The following is a 21027-nucleotide window of genomic DNA, read 5'->3' on the forward strand; positions in this document are numbered from 1 at the left end:
TAACTATTTTGGGGGAGGGTGCCATCACCCTCACAACAAATATCGCAATTTAAAAAAAATTACCCCCTTCCCTAAACCGAAATAAAAATAGGGGTTGAATTAAACCCCTTTACCATCTCAAGTGCCCCTAAAGAACTCTAGAAGCTGGTCTACTAGCATTAAGTATAAAATTTACATTTTCTTTGAAATAGAAGAAAACAAATTTGCTGAACTCACGTTTTACATTTATAATTTCTTTAAAAAGATTATGTTACTCAATAAGTATAAATTTAGTACTTTGATCACATATTAATAAAATCAAGATGACTTTTCAGGAATTGGCAGATGTATTTTGAAACTAATAAAGTAAATCCAAAATGGATTATTTTTAAATTAATTAAAAATATTTAGGAACATGTTACAGTTAGGGAGTTAAATTTATTTTTATAGAAGCATAAATATAATCTATGATTACGGTTTTGACCCTCTAAAAAACGTAATCTACCATTCCACTTTCCCCTCTCTTGGTGATGATATCATCAAAACCGATACGATTTTTGAAATGTACCATTCCACTTTCAATAGAGGCGAAACTGGAATGGTACATTTATGTTTACATATCAGCGTATTTATAAAAATTGATTTCCTTATCTAAATCGACATAATAGTAATGGTATTTTCTAGTTATTGGAATGGTACATTTCAAAAATCGTATCGGCATTGATGATATTATCACTAAGAGAGACAAAATTGGAATGGTAGATTACAAAAATCATATCGGCGTTGATGATATCATCACCAAGAGAGGGGAAAGTGGAATGGTAGATTACGTTATTAGAGGGTCAAAACCGTAATCATAGATTATATTTCTGCTTCTATAAAAATGGATTCAACTCCCTAACTGTGTTAGTAAATTTAGATAACTACTTACTCTCTTTTGAAGCAGCTTATAGTGCCTAGTAATTATAAAGTAATACAATACAAATAACCAATGAAAGGGGAATGTGTGCATTGTGATTTACCGACGGTAAAATGTATACTAGCCTATTATTTGTCATTTGTATTGTATGACTTAAATTTTTATTAGCCACTATAAGCTGCTTCCTTTTTTTAGCCCCAAAACGAGGCTTCCCTAAAAATAACGAGCCAATTGATTAGAGATATTATGATTATAACATTTTTAAAAAGATTCTAGTTAATTTTTAAAAGTAAATATTTATATATTTGAACTTTTTCTTCCTGTATACTAAATGTACTTAGTGTGTACCTGTCTATCTGGAAATTTATTTGCTTCCACAAGAGGATGTAAAGGATAATCCAGAGAGATAAGATCTGATTTTGTATCAGGCCTAAATATATTTTACATTATTTGGATCAAGTCGGAAATAAAGTTTTATTTCTTACAAAATTCTAACTCTTCGTATGGTGGAACATCTGTACTGTACTATGTCTTACTTATTATAAAGACCTTGCTGAGTGTGTTGTATTGGTGTGCTACAGACGGCTTGGTAGCTAATAACTAGTTTTAAAGTTAATAAAAAGACCATCGTGTTTTCCGACTAGATTCTATTGTTGCACTTCATACCATACACCATACAAAGAATAAGGAAAATTAATTGTCATCAAAAAGTATTTTTTTAAGAACACGTCATTTTAATTTTCATGTTTGATTCAAATCGAGTTTTTGGTCTTGCATTAAGTTTTAAAATAATTTGACCGTACACAAACTTAAACTTTATTGTTTTATAAGTATAATATCTTTAAATATTTGGTCAGTGGACGAAAAAAACAACTGTCTACAAGTTGTGTTTTGAATCAATTCGCAATTTAAATGGAATGATTTATTGTTACCTGAAGGAAAGCTTGTTCTTGGTTAAGGAGGTTCTGTTCGTTTTTCTAGCCACAATCTAAATGAGGATGAGAACATTAATTTGACGGGAATCAAATAATGTAATACAATTCATCAAAATATGAAGAAAAGATGTTCAAACTGGCAGCAAAGTGAGTTTTATAGAAAACCAACAGCAAAATTATAGAAGCCAAATTAATTCATTGTAAAATTTTGAGGCAGATTTACAAATTTGTGCCCTTGAAATATTTTTTGAAAACAAATTTAAAATAATTTCATAAATGTATTATGCTATAACCATTATGTATTTCTCGAACAATTTTTAAAATTTTAAGAAGGAATTGTATAAAAATATTTGATGGTGCGTAAGAACCAACTTCTTATCTTTGTCACAGTAAGTGATGAACCTAAATATTCTTGTTGGTTTAAACTAAAAGTTGACTTGTTTGATTGCATGCATTCAAATGCAACATTTTAGATTGTATCCAGAGGCATTATATGCTTATATTATCACATAACAGTTATATGTTTGCCTGCCCAGATTTATTTTGTATTATGGTGACCTCACAGAACTGTAGAGACTTCCTTTTATTGGTCCAACGGGGCCCAAACATAATTATAATGGATTCATACATTTCTGCAAAACTTATTGACAGTACATGCTAATTCAAATCTTTGTCTTACATTGTCTTTGTTTCAAGCCAATAAATAACGTATATTACATACATAATTCCGTCACTTTGACTTCTGCAAAGTGTTTAATTTTTACAGAAACCCAACAACTTTTCTCAACATGATTTTCTTAGCTTTGATTGATTGATTTAAAAACTAAGTTTTCCTCACTAAAATTAAACATTAGATCTTGGTCATTATCTAATGATATGTATTAGATTAAAACATTGCCACTTAAATAAATGTTTATAATTGTAATTATAGTGAATAATATCAATTAAATGGTGTGTCAGCTCAAATTTTTCTAGTTTTTTAGCATATTTGTAAACCAGCCAATAAAAGCATACACAGACATTAAAACTAAAATTGTCCAGTTTTACACAAAATTTTGAAATTACAACTTTGTAAATTTTGTGCTATAAACAATGGGAATTCGGATTAACTATTATAAAGCTTTGTAAAGCTGGAATAAAAAATGTATAAAAGTTTCTGTTGCTGTTTTTATTATTAAAATAACAAGGATAATATTTTTCTTAGGTATGAGGTAATAATATATAATAATAAACTTTATCAAAGGATAAAACTTTAGAAAAAAAACTAACAAATTTTATCAATTATTTGTTCTCTACCTATAGAATAAAACGATCCATATGAGATATACACCACTGTCTTAAAACAAAAGTGTAGAGAAATTTTGCTGAACAAAAAGTAATCTCTAAGATAAAAGTTTGCGAAAATAATGTTGTTCTGCTATTTTTTTGTTAGGCTAGGTATAAATATTTGGAGAACAGAAAGTATGTAGACAAATTGATCTTTACCCTTAAAATTACTTAGTGGGCGAGAAAAAACCTTATCGCTTTGTAGAATTACCCTTCATTCCAGAACTTCACACCCCCCCCCCCCACTCCCCTCCTGCACACAACCACATAAAGAGATAAAAAGAATATGAACGTCCTGATAAATTTCAACAGGGAGTGTACCATATCCTTCCACCCAGCAGAGCAGACGCATATAGACTACCTCTGTTAAACTCTGTAATTATATCCTTTGTGTGCAGTCCTGCCTTAATATTTTTAGAATTTTTATCTTTGCCCCTAGTTGTGCTGCATTATGAAGAATAAGAAAGTTAGCACAAATTATTCAAACTTACAAACTTGGCACAAAATTATTCTCAAATGAATACTTTAGTAAACAAACTTTTTGATTAATTTCAAACTTATGTTTTTATCAACATCATCATCAGAGAGAAATACGAAAATTTATAATCATTAAATTTGTTTTCAATTTAATTTTGAATTTCTCAGACTTTATAAGTAAACTTAGGAAAATTGAAAACTTTTCTATTCTCTTGTCACTTCAAATTATATTGAAAACTTAACAATCGAAATACAAAAGACTTTTTACTGTAGCAAAGCTGCTCATAAAGTTTATAATGTTATTCTGTTTTTTTATATCATTATTACATTACACCCCTTCCCCTGTTATAGGTAGATGGTCGATTTTTTGAAAGATTACTAAAGAACATCTATTAATACTAAAGAACATCTATTAAATCCTTTTTTTTTAACTTAGTGTGCTACATGAATAATGCAACCTGTACACATTATATACCTGTTTTTGAAGTGGTTGTGGTCGGTGATTGTGCAGGGTTGGAGGGTAATAGAGTTGCATGCTGGTTCCTAGCACACAATCTAACCTATAAAAAAAACATATTATAATGGTTTACCAATTGTGCAGTAATTTATTCGGTAGAAGGTTAAAAACCTTTTGATGGAAGTAAAACTAAAATATTTTATGTCCTTTACTTTACAGGGATTGCGTTAAAGCCGAAATGTATTTTAAAATATCTCATTTTTATAAAGTTAGACAACCCAAGTTTGTTGTTTGGTTTTAATTGTAAATATTATATTATCATAGATATAGGGATTCAATTTATAGTTTTAGCTCAATAGTCTTTAAAACCAGAATTATTTAGAAAAATTTCAACAAATTAGCTAGGACATACTAGATTTTATTTGGAAAAACAGAATAAAGTAAGGACACAAAGGAAAAAATTCCATACATTAGGTTAGCTTACTCGTATAATGCTGATCATATAATTGATAATTGATCATATTACGTGTGACTATAAAAAAAAACAACATTTTTCACAATAATAATTTAAAAATTACGGGGGTTTAACAATTTGGCTTATTAGAATGATTTATTAAATAGTATCAATAGTTGAGTTTTTGTCTTTGCACACCAATAATCATAATCTTAAGAACATTCCAGAATAAGAAAAGTTGCATTAGTTCAAGTAGACACAGTCCATAAACAAGAAGAATGAATTTAATTCCAATGTCCTATCGCTATTTCCCTGGAAATTAAATTAAATTACAAAGGGGTAGTTGCACGAAATGCATTTGAACTTGAATTTAGTGATTCACATAATGGTTTAAACTATCTGTATTGGAAATGATTTTGTTTTCAGTTTTATTTGATAAATACCTAAGGATTTTGATTTAATTCCAAGAAATTTAAAAAAGGGCCAATCGGTCATAACGCCAATATTTTTTTTTATTATGAATAAGTTATTAATATCTTATTTATAATGTTTTAAATGTACTAATTATGTATATTTTTTTTAGGGTTGTTAACCGATTTTATGAGTTTCAATAAAAATTTGACAATCACCTTTTTTGTCATTCATCCCATTCCCGGCCAGGCCTCTATAGCTAGACGTATGATGCGTCATATTTGAAAAATCGGGCTTGTCCAGATCGAGTCCGTAACACTATCTTTTTAGAGCATATATTTGAAAGTATCTCAATTTTCTACCACGTAGTTTTAGAAATAGCAAGACTTATAGCTACACAAATTAGACAATTTTGGACGTAACTCTAAAACTACCTAGTAAAAGTTTAAATATATTTCAAATATCTTCAAAGCTAAACAATTTGTATATCAAATCCTATAAAAGTATATTAAGGTTCATTTCTACAAGTATCCCCAACTCGTTAAATGCACTTCGTGCAACTATCTCCTTAATGTATTTTTAACAATCCATTCATATATTCTGTATAACCATTAAACGATGAATATGGTTGATATATTATAAATCAGTTTACCTAAACTTCTTTAATAAAAAAAAACATTTATTAAGTTAAATCATAAAATATTTAGGAAAAGAAATCGATTAATAACTTACATGATATTATCATTTAATCTAATTTTTCTTTGATATTAATACATTGTAAGAAAGTTCCCAGCTTTTATTCTAATTCATAATTTATCACTTACAAAAAATAATTATTGTATGTATTAGATTTCATGTTATAAGGACAATTTTATCATAAGAAAGGAACTATATTAATAACAGAAAATAGAAATTGTAATGTGTTAATTCTTCAGTACATATATAAAACATATGTTCATATATATTACGGTTGACCCACAGCCAAGAACTTGAACAGAGGGGCCATAGCTTAAGTACATATATAAAACATATGTACATATATATTACGGTTGACCCACAGCCAAGAACTTGAACAGAGGGGCCATAGCTTAAGTACATATATAAAACATATGTACATATATATTACGGTTGACCCACAGCCAAGAACTTGAACAGAGGGGCCATAGCTTAAGTAAAAACGCATTTATATTTACAACGACGAGACAACTTCGTAATTTCAGACTAGCAACCATTAGTTCATATTTGTTGGGAAAGATTGGATACCAGCAATATTTTTACGTGATTCAACTTTTCCAAGAAATGAATTATACTGATAGTAAAGATAATATTGGACATCTTCAGATAACCAATACTTATTTATTCTAAACTTGTACTATACAATATTTTTACGTTCATTTTTTTCTCAAAATATTCTTCGAATTTAAGGGTTATTTTTAACAGAAGTCAAGTTTTGCAAAGACTAGAGTCAATCTCAATTATGACATTTAGCCGATACCTTTACTTTAGTTGTACTTTGGCTAAAATAGATTCATTATTACTTGCCCAATTATCCTTTGATAAAAGAGTGAAAGTAAACATGTCTGATTGTATCGAAAATACTTTAACTTTTCTTAAAACAAAATTTTAAGTTGCGGTGCCTTCGAGGCCTATAGGGGTACTGCCATGCACAAGTAACAAATAATAGTAAAGTGACAATTAAAAATATTTTTAAACTTTGTATACATACTCTCTTTGATATTTTAAAAAGTAAATGGAAAATAGGAATTCCCAGTAGTTAACGCATACAAAATTACAATTAGGTTAAAAACATTAAGGTTGACTAATCACTTTGTCTTTCATATACAGGGTGGTTTTTTAATTCAACAATAGTATTGCTTTATTGCTTAATTTAACCCACTTACCAATGACATAAATTAATCAATAAATTCTTATTTTCTACCTTGGCTATGCGATTATTAAATAAAAAATAATTCACAGTTTTTAAAATGTTTTTAAAAGCGAACCTTTTTATAATTAGGGTCGGTCCGTAACGGTTATTTTTCGTTAATTTAGGCATGTTAGAATTGTCCTATCGATTTCAAACTTTGCATGCTTTTTCCTGTAGTAGTTAGGTACGATTTAGAAAGCGTAGCAACTCTATATTATATCTGTTACCACAATGTCCGTACGTCCATTTTAATCATGTTGATTTTAACTTTTGTAACAACAAATTTTTATGTTATATAATAATCCAATTTATCTGATTTTAAGAGTTCTGATTCCTATTACAACAAGGTTCAATATTATAAGCGAAGCATCTTTATAATCAAGTCCAAAAAATGAAAGTATGTCCTTAAATAGTATGCTGTATTTAAGAAGTTTAGCAACAATTTTATGTATAATTTTGTCAAAACTTTTATATTTACATTTTGCATATTCAGTTCTCACACTCTGCAAGAGTTACTTTTCGTCGGTCCTACCGTTTTAGAGCTTCACTTTTATGAATGTTGTCATCCATGTTTCTAATTAGTTTATTATTTTAATAATGGATCAAGACCAATTGACAAGATTATTGTATCAACGCTAAAGTACATACTTATCAGGACGGACAGACAAGCAGAAAATGTTTTACCGTTTTAGAGGTAATCAATGTAATACAAATAATTTTAGATTATTAATTAGTGGAAAAACGTGATATTGATAGAACTGTCTTATACTATCATTTTTATGTATATTAAAACTGCTTTAGCTTTCTTGAATTAACGGTAAAAAGAATATAAAAAGGCTACACAACTATAGAAAAGTTAACTTTGAAACAGAATCATAGCACTGAATTGTATATTGGTTGGTGAACAGTTTCTTACTAAATTTAAAAATATAAAATTATTTTATAAGAGTTGAATTCAACATTGACTGACAAAGCTGATTCATTGGGTGATTGTGTCATAGTTTTCATGTTTTCAGTTTTCGTCAACACTAATTTAGTGCTGAAAATTACATGCTTTAAAAGCATTTTAAAGTGTTCACGAAGCTGGAATTAAGTTGATATATGTCACTGATTATTGTTTTTTAAGATTACTTTTTTGAGAATTAAGTCTTAAATACTTCCCATTTAAAAATAAATCAAACTTTAAAAAAACGAATTTATTCCCTTGAAAACATCGTTGTATTTTGTGTTTTATTATACATATCTAAAAACCTATCAAAATCGACAAATAACAATCTTTTAGTTGAAGTTTACTTGCAAATTTATAGTAAAATAAAAGCTTTTGTTACATACCGTATTAAACTAACCAAAAAATGTTGAAATTGTTATCTACGGATAGATTTAAAATTTTCCTCCGATGGTCACAGAAATAAAGCCATATATGGTAATGAATATCACTGATAATGGTTCCTGGATTTTCATTTTTTCCTTTATTTAAAAATTTATATGAATATCTAATTCTACATATCTACATGGCTTTAGATATGTGACGTTAAAAAACATTTAAAATCAGTTAATTGCTTTGTATATGTATGATAAAATGTAATATAAACCATTGAACAGGATACATACAGGCAATTGATAATATTATAATTGAAACTATAAAATTAAGCTATTCTCGGGACCATCAATAATGTATCATCTTAATTAACGCTTATCTCAAAAAATGCTTATCTCAGAAAATGCTTTTCTAAAGACATTTTAAAAAGCAAAGCATTGTTTTATATTTAGCAATCAATATATTAATAAGAATATATTTTGATATCATTAATATGACTTAATTATATTCATTTTGTATAAAGACACATTCATTTATTAAAAATTGTTAAGATAAAGTCCAAGCTTTTTAGCTCTAACTAGTGGCTACGCCCCCAGAGGCCTCTAATGGTACTTTAAAAGTTTTTTTTATATTTAAAATATGTCTATGTTGCGTTTGACATTTATATTTCATTGAATGCTCTTTGTTAAATCAAGAAACATAATTTTTTTGTTTTCTTGTGATTTCTCTTAGGAAGGTGGTGGTACCCTCCCCCAAAATAGTTACGAATCTTTCCGGGACCTATGAGAATCTACCATGTTAAGAAGAACCTGATTGCAGCGAGATCCTTTGGCACAAATATACAGACACACAAACATCCTGTTACTAATAAAGTAACAGGATGTTTGTCTGTGTGTTTGTACTCTCTTTTGGAATCATACTGCAGAGCTAAAAATACGAATAGGCCCCCACATAATTGGGGGATTTTAAAGTTTTATTATCAATTGAGAAAGTTTTTACAGATATTAAGGTTTTATTTTATTTTGGGGTAAAATTCTTGCTTAGATTATATTTAATTAATTAACTAAAATTTATAGAAGATATTTAAAAGAAACAAACTTTAAAATGTAAATTAATTAAAGGTTTTGCTGTAAGTGTTTTCTAAGATAGGCATTTTTTGAGTACAGACAGGTTGAATTAAACACACACACACATACACACAGACAGAGTACGGACACCACAGAACTTGATTGTATTAAAGTTTATTCTTCAAAACATGGAATAGGACAAAGAGCACACAAATTCTATTCTTTTAATAAATTTATATATAAATCTGTTGTATATGGATGTACAATAATTAAAGCAAGGCTTTATTTTAATGCTAAACAAAATTACGTAAAGATGGTTCCTGAGATATTAAATCAAGTCAGTTCATAAAATAACATGTCTTTTCAGTTATGGGAATACAATTATTTACTTATTATAGTTATTGAAATTGTCCTATATTGGTCCAAACTTATAACTTAAAATACACTGAAGGGACTGCAACTTTTACAATATTCAAAAATGTTTGGTTTCTATATTTCAACTTAACAAAATTTGTTGGTACCATTTGTACAATGACAGGTAAGAGAGGGGACGAAGAAAGAAAGAGGGAAATACAAACGGCTATAAGTTGGGTTTATAAACAAAATCTGTATGATTATAAATCAATAAATTAATAAACTTGTTTAACCAAGTTGTCGAGATTTTACATAATATCACCAGGGACGTCCTAGGGGGTGGAGGATAAAGGGGTAGGCATCCCCAAAATTTTTAATTTTTACCCCCCCTTAAAATAAAAAAGCTTAGACGTCACCAACTCTATGACATAAAGATTTCTCCCCCCAAAATGAACTTTGTGATGCTGTAGGCATCTCAGAAATTGTAATTTTTAATTCTTCCCCCCCCCCCCCCAATAAAAATGCTTGGACGTCCTTGAAAAGTATGATCTATGTTATCAAGATTTTCAATGATAAACAACCTTTTTGTTTCAAAGACCCAACTCTGTGTGAATGAAACAGTGATATTACTGGATAAAAATTAATTAAAATCAACTTATATATTATCCAGATTTTATTTAATTGACGACCTTTTTGTTTTAAATCCCCAACTCTGTTGAATGAAACAGACAACTACTTAAAATAATGGGCCCTGAATGTTTATTTTATATGGATTTTTCATTTAAATAATGTTTAGTTGAAACTTATGTATATTGATTGTAGGAATATGAATTTAAGGCTTTAAAAAAAATTAAATAAAAAACTAAATTTGGATATCTAGGGTTTAAATTTAGGCAGGTATTTAGAAAAATTTGACTCTTTTCCGATAATTGGGAGAAAAAAAAGATTGCTTTTGTTTATGGAAAACCTTTAGAAAGACTGCTAATTTTTTTGCTAGATATGTATGGCAAATGATATTTGTTTATTCTTTTTGCCCAATTTTATTCTTAAATCATGTATTTTCTGAAGATTTCAACAATTTTTCATATGTTAGTGTACCTGCATAGATATATCAATAATTGGTAACTGATTTTACGAAATTAACGCAGGTTTTATATTTAATTGTAAACCAAGTTTGAACATTTATTTCAAAAGAGGTGTAGTACAACAAAATTTTTGTAGTATAAATTTCGTTGTTTTTATGTGTAAGCAAAGAAAAGGGTGATTTTTCCTTAGTCTTATAAGTGCACAGATTGTTGTGGTATTTTTGTGAGAAGTGGATCTCGGCATTCTTAATTAATTTATTTCTACCTTTATGGAATTTTTAAGGCATTATTCAATGAAAATTACTTAAAACATAAGAAAAAGTAAATAAAAATGCAATTTGAAAAATTAGCTTCGCGATCACTTTAAAGGGCGAATATAGGTTGAATATAATATGGGCTCAAAAAAAACGTGCAATTCCATAGATTATAAGTAACTTTAAGATATTGACATATCCAAATGTATAAGTCTGTTATAGCTTAAAACCTGAACATTCTCAGGATAAATTTATGTAATAAGTGTGGTTCCCTAAGAACTCCAAACACCCTAGCATCACACAAGGCTTCGGTTTAAGGTTGAATTAAAAAGCTTTCGTTAAATGATAGTCGTAATAAAAGTGGAAACCAGTTATCAATCTATTTTTTTGTATTGTGGATTTTTTCTTCCTTGACAATATTCCCCAACAAAGTGTAAAGTATATGAATTTTATTTTTAAAAAAAAACCTTTACAGGAGAAATTTTATTTCATGTAGTATGAAAATTATATGGTAATTGTTATAATTAATTTAAAGAGGACAAAAATAATAGGTGAATAGTGTTTTTTTTCTTATATTTTTTTCTGGAGAAAATCTGGCGATCGGTGCGTTTGTGTGTGTGTGTTGAAAAATGCGTACTAGGGTAATTATATCAGCAAGAATTAATCATTGATCTTTATACAGAAAAAAAAACTTTAAAACGTATTATTTACCCTAGTAATTACTCCGGACGCAAATTGACGCAAATTATTTAATGCTTTTTAAAAAATCAATAAAATAGTATATAATATAAAAAAAATAAACACTTTAATTATCAATTAAGATGCATGCCAATGTAATAATCAATTAAACTTAAGAAAACTAGTCAAAAAAAGTCTTGTAAAGGGGTAAAATAAACGATTTTGTTGACTTTCTCATTTATCATATGTTGAAGTAAAAGCAAAAATTGCAAAATCTACTTAAGGATTTTTTTGATTTTTTAAATTTAACATAGATATTTTAAAAGTATGTAATGGCACCTTTCATATAAGCTCATATCATATTGAAACTATATTCGCCCTTTAAGCTTGTAGTAGTTTTTTTTTATTGAACTGAATTTTTATTTATAGGTAGTAGTCATCTGGAAGTAATACCGAAAGTAAAACTAAAAGAAAATTGTATTTGAATAGAAATACCTAAATAGTAAGAAAGTTTGTATTGAAATTAGATATTGAACTGCATTTTACAAAGGATAACATGAGTGAGCCTGTATTTACTTGAGTGGATTTTAGATCTTAAACCTACAATATGAAAATGAATGTTGTACGTTTTCATAGCTGCTTAATATTTGTATGAACTGTCTTAATATAGTTGTTCAATGAATATGTAAATAATTTATATTTACCAAGTGCTAATATAAACAGAGAGATTCATTGGTTGCTGAAATGGAAAAGTGAATGGGTTCATTTAACATTTAAGTATGTTGGTTTTACATATAAATAATACAGACATTTTTATATGCCTTTTATCTAATGAGAAATATAATATTATCAAATAGTCATGTAAGGTACTAAGTTATCATTAAAATGGAAACAAGGATGACAACATCCATAGCAAATCTTGGATAGCAAAATTAAAAAGGAAGTTTTATAAATCAAAATTTATCATCTGATCTTTTTAAAAATGGGCATTTTTGTATTTTGAAGAATAAATGAAAGACAGACAGGAAAAAACAATGTAAGATTAGATGTGCACAAGTCATGGAAATCATAAGTGAAAATTTCGGCTGTCTTAAATAACAACCGAGAAAATTACATTTCCCCCACAGCTTTTGTATAAAGGACGGGAGGACAGACAAAGTGAATTATAGAGTAGCTTGACTACTATAAAATTTATATAATTCTTACTAAATTTATAGATTATTCGGCCAGGTTTACAATATTGCTATCATAGTTCACACTTTTTTATGCATTGAAATTGCAGAGAGGGAGAGGCGGGTTCCAGTTTGAGTCAAATAAACCTGAAATCATCCACAAATATTCAGGGATAAATGGAACAAACAAAATATTCATGTTAGCCATTCAAAAATAATAGTTATATTTAGTTTAGTTGTATAATTACCTACTTCAATATCCCTGAAAATGTTGACCTGTCATCAACCAAACTTTTATATCAACTATCCCTATATACCTGCTATAAATCAAGTATTGACCTGTCATCCAACATTTTTGCTTTGTGTACTGTGCAACACTCTTTGCAAAGCAGTGATTTTCTTCAAGTTTCTTTGTTGTTTCGTTCGTTATTTAACAGGGCACTCAATACTTAGGTAATAATTAGAAGGTTTTATAGATAGAGTTTTATTGCTGTAAGACAGAAAAAATACTTAATAAAATTTTCCATCTTCAACTAAGCAAAAGAAGTTTAAAATTTGAACAATTGCTAAATCAAAGACGCACATTATCTGCGAAGTTTCAAGAAATATAGTCAGTTGTCCAAAATAGTTTAAAGCATGTGGGTACTTCTCCCCATTGTCAATATGTAGATACTACTCTCCACTTACATCATGTAGGTACTACCCCACTGTCAACATGTAGGTACTACTCCCCACTGTCAATATGTAGGTACTACTCCCCACTGTCAACATGTAGGTACTACTCCCCACTGTCAATATGTAGGTACTACTCCCCACTGTCAATATGTAGGTACTACTCCCCACTGTCAATATGTAGGTACTACTCCCCACTGTCAACATGCAGGTACTACTCCCCACTGTCAATATGTAGGTACTACTCCCCACTGTCAATATATAGGTACTACTCCCCACTGTCAATATGTAGGTACTACTCCCCACTGTCAATATGTAGGAACTACTCCCCACTGTCAATATGTAGGTACTACCCCACTGTCAACATGTAGGTACTACTCCCCACTGTCAATATGTAGGTACTACTCCCCGCTGTCAATATGTAGGTACTACTCCCCACTGTCAATATGTAGGTACTGCTCCCCACTGTCAACATGTAGGTACTACCCCACTGTCAATATGTAGGTACTACTCCCCACTGTCAATATGTAGGTACTACTCCCCACTGTCAATATGTAGGTACTACTCCCCACTGTCAATATGTAGGTACTACTCCCCACTGTCAACATGTAGGTACTACTCCCCACTGTCAATATGTAGGTACAACTCCCCACTGTCAACATGTAGGTACTACTCCCCACTGTCAACATGTAGGTACTACTCCCCACTGTCAATATGTAGGTACTACTCCCCACTCCCACGTGTAAGTACTACTTCCCGCTTACAACATGTAGGTACTACTCTCTGCTGCCAACATGATGGTACTACTCCCCGATCTCAACATGTAGATAATACTCTAGGCTCCTGACATGTAGGTAAAACTCCCCACTGCAATATGTAGGAACTACTCCCCACTACCACCATGTAGGTACTACTCTCCACTCCCATCATGTAGGTACTACTCCCCGATCCCAACATGTAGGTACTACTCCCTGCTCTCAACATGTAGTTACTACTCTTGGCTCCCAACATGTAGATACTACTATTGGATCCATACATATAGGTAATACTCCCTGCTCTCAACATGCAGTCACTACTCTAGGCTTCCAACATCTAGTTACTACTCCCTGCTCTCAACATGTAGGTACTACTCCCCGCTCTCAACATGTAGGTACTACTCTAGGCTACCAACATGTAGGTACTATACCCTGCTCTCAACATGTAGGTACTACTTCCGGCTCTCAACATGTAGGTACTACTCACTGCTCTCAACATGTAGTTACTACTCCCTGCTCTCAACATGTAGATACTACTCTAGGCTCCTAACATCTAGTTACTACTCCCTGCTCTCAACATGTAGGTACTACTCCCCGCTCTCAACATGTAGGTACTACTCTAGGCTCCCAACATGTAGGTACTACTCCCTGCTCTCAACATGTAGTCACTCCTCCTTGCTCTTAACATGTAGATACTACTCTAGGCTTCCAACATCTAGTTACTACTCCCTGCTCTCAACATGTAGGTACTACTCCCCGCTCTCAACATGTAGGTACTACTCTAGGCTCCCAACATGTAGATATTACTATTGGATCCAAACATGTAGGTACTACTCCCTGCTCTCAACATGTAGTCACTACTCTAGGCTTCCAACATCTAGTTACTACTCCCTGCTCTCAACATGTAGGTACTACTCCCCGCTCTCAACATGTAGGTAATACTCTAGGCTCCCAACATGTAGGTACTACTCCCTGCTCTCAACATGTAGGTACTACTCCCGGCTCTCAACATGTAGGTACTACTCACTGCTCTCAACATGTAGTTACTACTCCCTGCTCTCAACATGTAGATACTACTCTAGGCTCCTAACATGTAGTTACTACTCCCTGCTCTCAACATGTAGTTACTACTCCCTGCTCTCAACATGTAGGTACTACTCCCCGCTCTCAACATGTAGGTACTACTCTAGGCTCCCAACATGTAGGTACTACTCCCTGCTCTCAACATGTAGGTACTACTCCCGGCCAATCATAGTTTTAGTTTATAGTATTTTTCAAAATATACTCAAAATCTTTAACGATGGGTGATTTCGTAGAGAAATGTTACTGTTTTCAATATTTTCAAAATACTAAAATAACCCTAAAAATATACATTTTCCCCAATATATTCGAACGACAGGAAATTGAGACTTCGCACATTTGTTGATATTTTCATACGGATAGAATGGGTCAACTTATGCTAGATTTGGGATGTATTTGTAAGATACTACATATGTTCACATATCTTTACGGTCAAACATGGTCAGAAAATCATAAAAGTTCTGGAAAATATTATCAAACGAATAAGGTTTTATGGCCTCATCAGGATTTTATGACTTGGAATAATAAGGTTTGGTGAATAGATTTTTTTTCTATCATCACGCAAGCTCGTAGCAAGATTATCAAGATAGTTAAGCTTAGTTCTTATTTCTAATTTTGCTTGTTTTTTTATTTTCATTTTGGCAGCATTTCATGCTTAATAAACCAACCAATCAAAATTAAAGAAAAAAAGTTGTTATTTGCAACTCTAAATGTGTTAATGTTCGTTTTGGAGCTTTGCTTTTATGTATGTTGTCATCCTTGTCAAATAACATATTACAGAGTAGCTTTGTAACTAAAAATTCAAAAAATCAAAATGTTTAAAATGGAGTAGCTTTGCTTCCGCTCTGAATGTAACTAAACAAGTATGATAACACCCTTAAAAGCAAAGCTCAGTGAATATAAAGTCAGACAAACAAATATAGAGTTAACAGCGCATTTAATATTAAAAATCAAAAAAAAACCTTTTACCCCCCCCCCCTTGGAGGTCCTTGGGATATTATTTATTGTCCATTGTCTTATCCCTTAAGATCCCTGACCAACCCTCAACATTTTGATCATAACTTAGACAGGGAGTTGTAGTATTAACATAGTTTTAAACATATGGTTTTGTTTTTAATTCTAAAGGTACTACAAACTACGCTTGAAGTTAGCCAGTATTTCTTGTAAAAAAAAGTAACAGGATGTCTTTATAACTTTCTTTGGATCGATATAATTTTAACCGCATTTTATGGGGGGGAGGGGGTTGAAAATGTATGAAATCTGAGTACTAAGCTTATTGAACTAGCAGAGTCACGGAGGGAGTGGACATTGGACTGTAAATTATATTAGCTTAAAAAATTTGGGTATAAAATGTATTTATCAACTCTGTGATCGTTGCTTAAAGATTATGTGACAATTTAAAACACAATAAAGTTAAGTGTCTAGACATTTTAAACTTAAATTGTAATCTAATGAGGGGTATTTTTGTTTATCATCAAAGTTCCCTTCCTGGGCCCAGCTGAGTAAACAACTGCAACATGCAACATGAGTATTTTATAATATAGCTCTATCAATATCCAGGGAGGGAGGGGACAATGGGCTACATGGGTACTACTCACTGCTCTCAACATGTAGTTACTACTCCCTGCTCTCAACATGTAGATACTACTCTAGGCTCTTAACATGTAGTTACTACTCCCTGCTCTCAACATGTAGTTTCTACTTCCTGCTCTCAACATGTAGGTACTACTCTAGGCTCCCAACATGTAGTTACTACTCCCTGCTCTCAACATGTAGGTACTACACTCCGCTCCTCTTGCACCATTTTCTCAATCAAACACCCTCTAAATTTATCTCAGCCGTTGATTGTGACAAACCAAAAATTTATTACGTTATAATAACTCCATCCCTTTCCCACATGTTATTTTAAAAAATAAAAGGATATTTTTACCTCCCCATCAAAAAATGTAAATACACATAATTTAAAATAAATATTTTTGGAGCAAGATTTTAATTATATTTTACTTTCTACAGGTGTAGAAATTTCAAATTTTATTTAATAAAATATTAAATTTGATAGAGCTTGTTAAATTAAACTCATTGTATTGTTAGTAGCGAAGCTACTCTATAATTCACAATGTCCGCCCGTTCGTCTGTCCGTAATTAATGAATTGGGGGAAACGTGATTTTCTCGGCTCCTATTCAAGATAGACAGCTGAAATTTTTAGTGAAGATTCCCACTATATATGCCCATCTAATATATACATTGTTTTGTCCGTCTGTTTGTTATTTGGGGTGTTAGATCAATTCCTAGATTTCTACGTTTTCGTGATTTTCTCAACTCCTTTTCAAGATAAAGGGCTGAAATTTAAGGGATTAATTAATTTTATATTCAACATATTTCCACCAAGTTTTATTAATATTTTTTTATTAAGTGGGGTGCTAGAACGATTCCTAGATTTTTTAGGTTTTCATGGTTTTCTCAATTCCTATTCAGGATTTACGGTTGAAATTATCAGATATTGAGTATGCTCATGTTCTACATATTTCCATAAAGTTTCATTAAGATTTGTATATTAATTGCGGTGCTAGATCAATTCCTAGATTTTTAAGTTTTCATGATTATAAGGTTGCGTGATTTTAAAGGTGTGATGATTTCCCTATTTTACCAATATTAATATTTATTATATAACACTGCTTTATAGTATTTTTTTCCTGATATACAATCATAATTTTGAGCTTCGCTACTTATGGATGTTGTCATTCTTGTTTTAACTATATACAGAGTAAATTAAATTAATTAAGACAACACTAACAAAGCTTTAATTTAGAAAGTATCCAATAATGGGTTCAAAACTCTCAAACTGGTTGACCGTCTAGTGATGTGCACAAAAACCAAAATCAAAATCGAGACAGAAAAAAGCTTTTTTATAATCTTACTGTGTAGCTATTACTCATTGCATTAACAATTCAAACTTTCCAACATAAAGTATAATTACTTTAATTTTTCTGGACAATTATAGGTCTCATTAAAGAAATTTTTGAACTTTTATAGCTTAAAATTTAGAGGCAAAATAAATATTTTTAAGATGTCTATTATTGCCTTTTCAAGAAAGATACAAGTTTTATTTTATAAAACTGAGAAAAAAAACCTTTAAATTAAAACTAACTAAAGTGTCATTAAAAACATGTAAGTTTGAATAGAACATAGAAACATAAATAGATGATTCAATTTCTATTTATAACAAAGGTTTTATTACAATGGGAAGTTGGGTGATTATTGTAAATTTCAATTTATGTATTATATTCTATCGATTTACAATTCAATGTAATTATAAATGTTAAAATATCATACAGATTTTCCTTTTCAATGATTAATAAAGCATTTTTTGTGATTTTATAATTATTTTTTTAGGACAATATCATTTTCAATAAGTATACAAAATATATATGGGGATAAATTTATTTACTTCATATTTAAAGTCAATTCAACATCAAAGGTTATAGAAAATTGATTTTACTCTCCCTGTGCATATATATATATATATATCATATCTATTTACATAACCTCTAGGTATAGCAAATAGGTATATAGTATTCTTAGAATAAACAATCTAAACAATATTTCAGTAAAAATTTTGTTAAGGTCCGATTTATTATAAATATTTATAGTACCTCAAAAGTTATATGTTACTAAAAAATAATTTTATTTAGATATATAACATAATCTTAGAATATAAATAAGGTTAGGTATAGATTTACAACCTTGAAAAAAAAAACTTTAGTGTTTGATAGGGAATTTATAAAAACTTGATAGTACCCACCCAGAGTAAACCTTTTAACTTTGTTTTTCCTTGACAAAAAAATGCAATATAAAGATAAAAATAATTATTTTCTTTTTGAAAGGTAATGTTTAAAAAAATTAAATGTAAGAAAATAATAAAAATCTTGCTTACCTATATACAAAGCAAAGTCATATTTTTGTATTTCATTTTTGCTGGTTTGCTATCTCACAGTACATAATATATAACTTTGAAACTTAAAGAGTAAAGTTTAGTAAGTGTTGACACATCTTCAAAATTATTCATCACTGTATTGTAATATTATAATAATTTCAGAAAATTTTAAATTCACCAACTTTGCTTCCATTGATCACCAATATTTATAAAATATACAAAATGGAAGGAAAAGTTTTTTTTGGTTGTATATTACTAATTGTTGTTGAGTTACTCTGGCTGAAAGCAGGTTAACTGTATAGAGCCAATATAACAAGGACTCATAGTTTCCATGACTACGCTCACACTATACAAAAGGAAAGCTTGGAATTGCTTAAGTCACGTGACACATATCAACCAATGGTAAAAAAGGGAAAGGAATTCATGCTTTTGAAATTGTTTAATGTCAAATTCCATTCTGTTTTTAGATTTTGTCTGTACTCAACCATTACAAGTGATGATAACACTACATTAAAGAACTTGTTGACTGGATTCTTTAATGAACAAACGGTTAATGAAATGAGAGTGATATGTTTGGTCCGTAAACAATCGTCCTACTGATTTAGTGTTAAAAATGGCAGTTTCGGCCGAAGTGATAAAAACAACGCAGCAGAATTTAGGGAAATATATTAAGAAGCCACCCCTAACAGAAAAACTTTTATCGAAGCCACCATTTAGGCAAGTAAAAAATTGTTTTTCGCTTTCGATTTTTGTACGACAAAATTTATATATATTCTTTTTTTCTCGTATTCATTCGAATCCGGTGGATTGGAACCGGTTCTCATCCATACGAAAAAACTATGTCTAGCATCGTATTATATCCAGCTTTCCACGAATATAAAAATGTACAATCATTAGATTAAAACTAGTTTTTTAGCCCGTGCCTTCGGCACCTCGGAGCTAAAAAAATTTAATAATTGTACATTCTTTATCCGCGGAAAGCCGTTTATAATACGATGAAAGAAATAACTATTAAATTGGTTTGGTCAAAAACGTATTCTAAATATAAAACCCACTAAAAAAAACTGAAATATGACAATACTTATTTACACATACGTTTACTTAAATATTTTTTTCATCTTTTGATCTAATTTACAAAATATGATAATAATTAAATTTTAACAATATTCCTATTTTATTTTAAAATACTTGTTGTTTATCGGCAATGGAAATTTTTTGCGCTGAAGATGAGTCGTCCCAATTAACGGGGGCTCAACATCGCTGATTTGATATTCTGATTCTGAAATTTCATAAATATTTTATTTAGGTTTCTTCATGATGTATTTTCCATTGCTATGCGTGAGACAGGCGTCCTTACTGGTCTTTTCGATGAAAATGAACTAGATTCAAATAATGTCAAAGTAAGTTTTATTTTACAAGAAACATGTTTTGTAAAGCTTAGGTTCCCTCGCCGGTGTTTTATGTTTTGTTATGAAGGCCTTTTCTAGATTGGTTATTTACTCCTTGCCTCTGGCGGCTTATCTGAAGTAAAAATATTTAATTTTCAACTTTTTGCTTGTTCATAAAAATTACCTGGTTTAAGTTACATGCACTTCATATCCCTTAAAACTTTTATAAACATGACGCGCAAGCCTTATTTTGATATAATAACAGCAAGAGAGGATGAAAGGTATTCCCACTAATGTTTGCCTAACACTTGTGTAGCGAGATACATGCCCAGCCTAACAATAATTGTTCTTAACTTATACTATCTAAGCCTATTTTCTTAAAAT

General features: G+C 30.3%; 2 protein-coding genes across 4 annotated transcripts in view; one reads left to right on the forward strand and one right to left on the reverse strand.

Annotated features, from left to right (window-relative positions):
* The window catches only part of LOC145317192 (uncharacterized), a 64364-nt gene extending 44836 nt beyond the window's left edge, over positions 1-19528 (reverse strand). For 2 of the 3 annotated variants that reach the window (XM_080158176.1, XM_080158157.1), the window contains exons 1-4: positions 5691-5771; positions 4112-4196; positions 1831-1886; positions 1247-1328 (exon numbers count right to left, since the gene is read on the reverse strand). In XM_080158176.1, coding sequence (XP_080014302.1) covers positions 1247-1328; positions 1831-1886; positions 4112-4196; positions 5691-5692 — 225 coding nt within the window. In that variant the 5' untranslated portion in view covers positions 5693-5771. Of the gene's footprint in view, positions 1-1246; positions 1329-1830; positions 1887-4111; positions 4197-5690; positions 5772-19255 lie in introns of those variants that run through there. The other variant, XM_080158166.1, reaches the window with a different exon arrangement.
* Positions 19529-19683: 155 nt separating this feature from the next.
* The window catches only part of IFT54 (intraflagellar transport 54), a 40345-nt gene continuing 39001 nt past the window's right edge, over positions 19684-21027 (forward strand). The window contains exons 1-2 of the mRNA XM_080158187.1: positions 19684-19972; positions 20562-20655. Of these exons, the coding sequence (XP_080014313.1) occupies positions 19869-19972; positions 20562-20655 (198 nt within the window). The 5' untranslated portion in view covers positions 19684-19868. The remainder of the gene's footprint in view (positions 19973-20561; positions 20656-21027) is intronic.

Source organism: Acartia tonsa, chromosome 1 (genome assembly GCF_053477335.1).
Source record: "Acartia tonsa isolate MP-2025a chromosome 1, ASM5347733v1, whole genome shotgun sequence".
Taxonomy (NCBI): Eukaryota; Metazoa; Arthropoda; class Copepoda; order Calanoida; family Acartiidae; genus Acartia; species Acartia tonsa.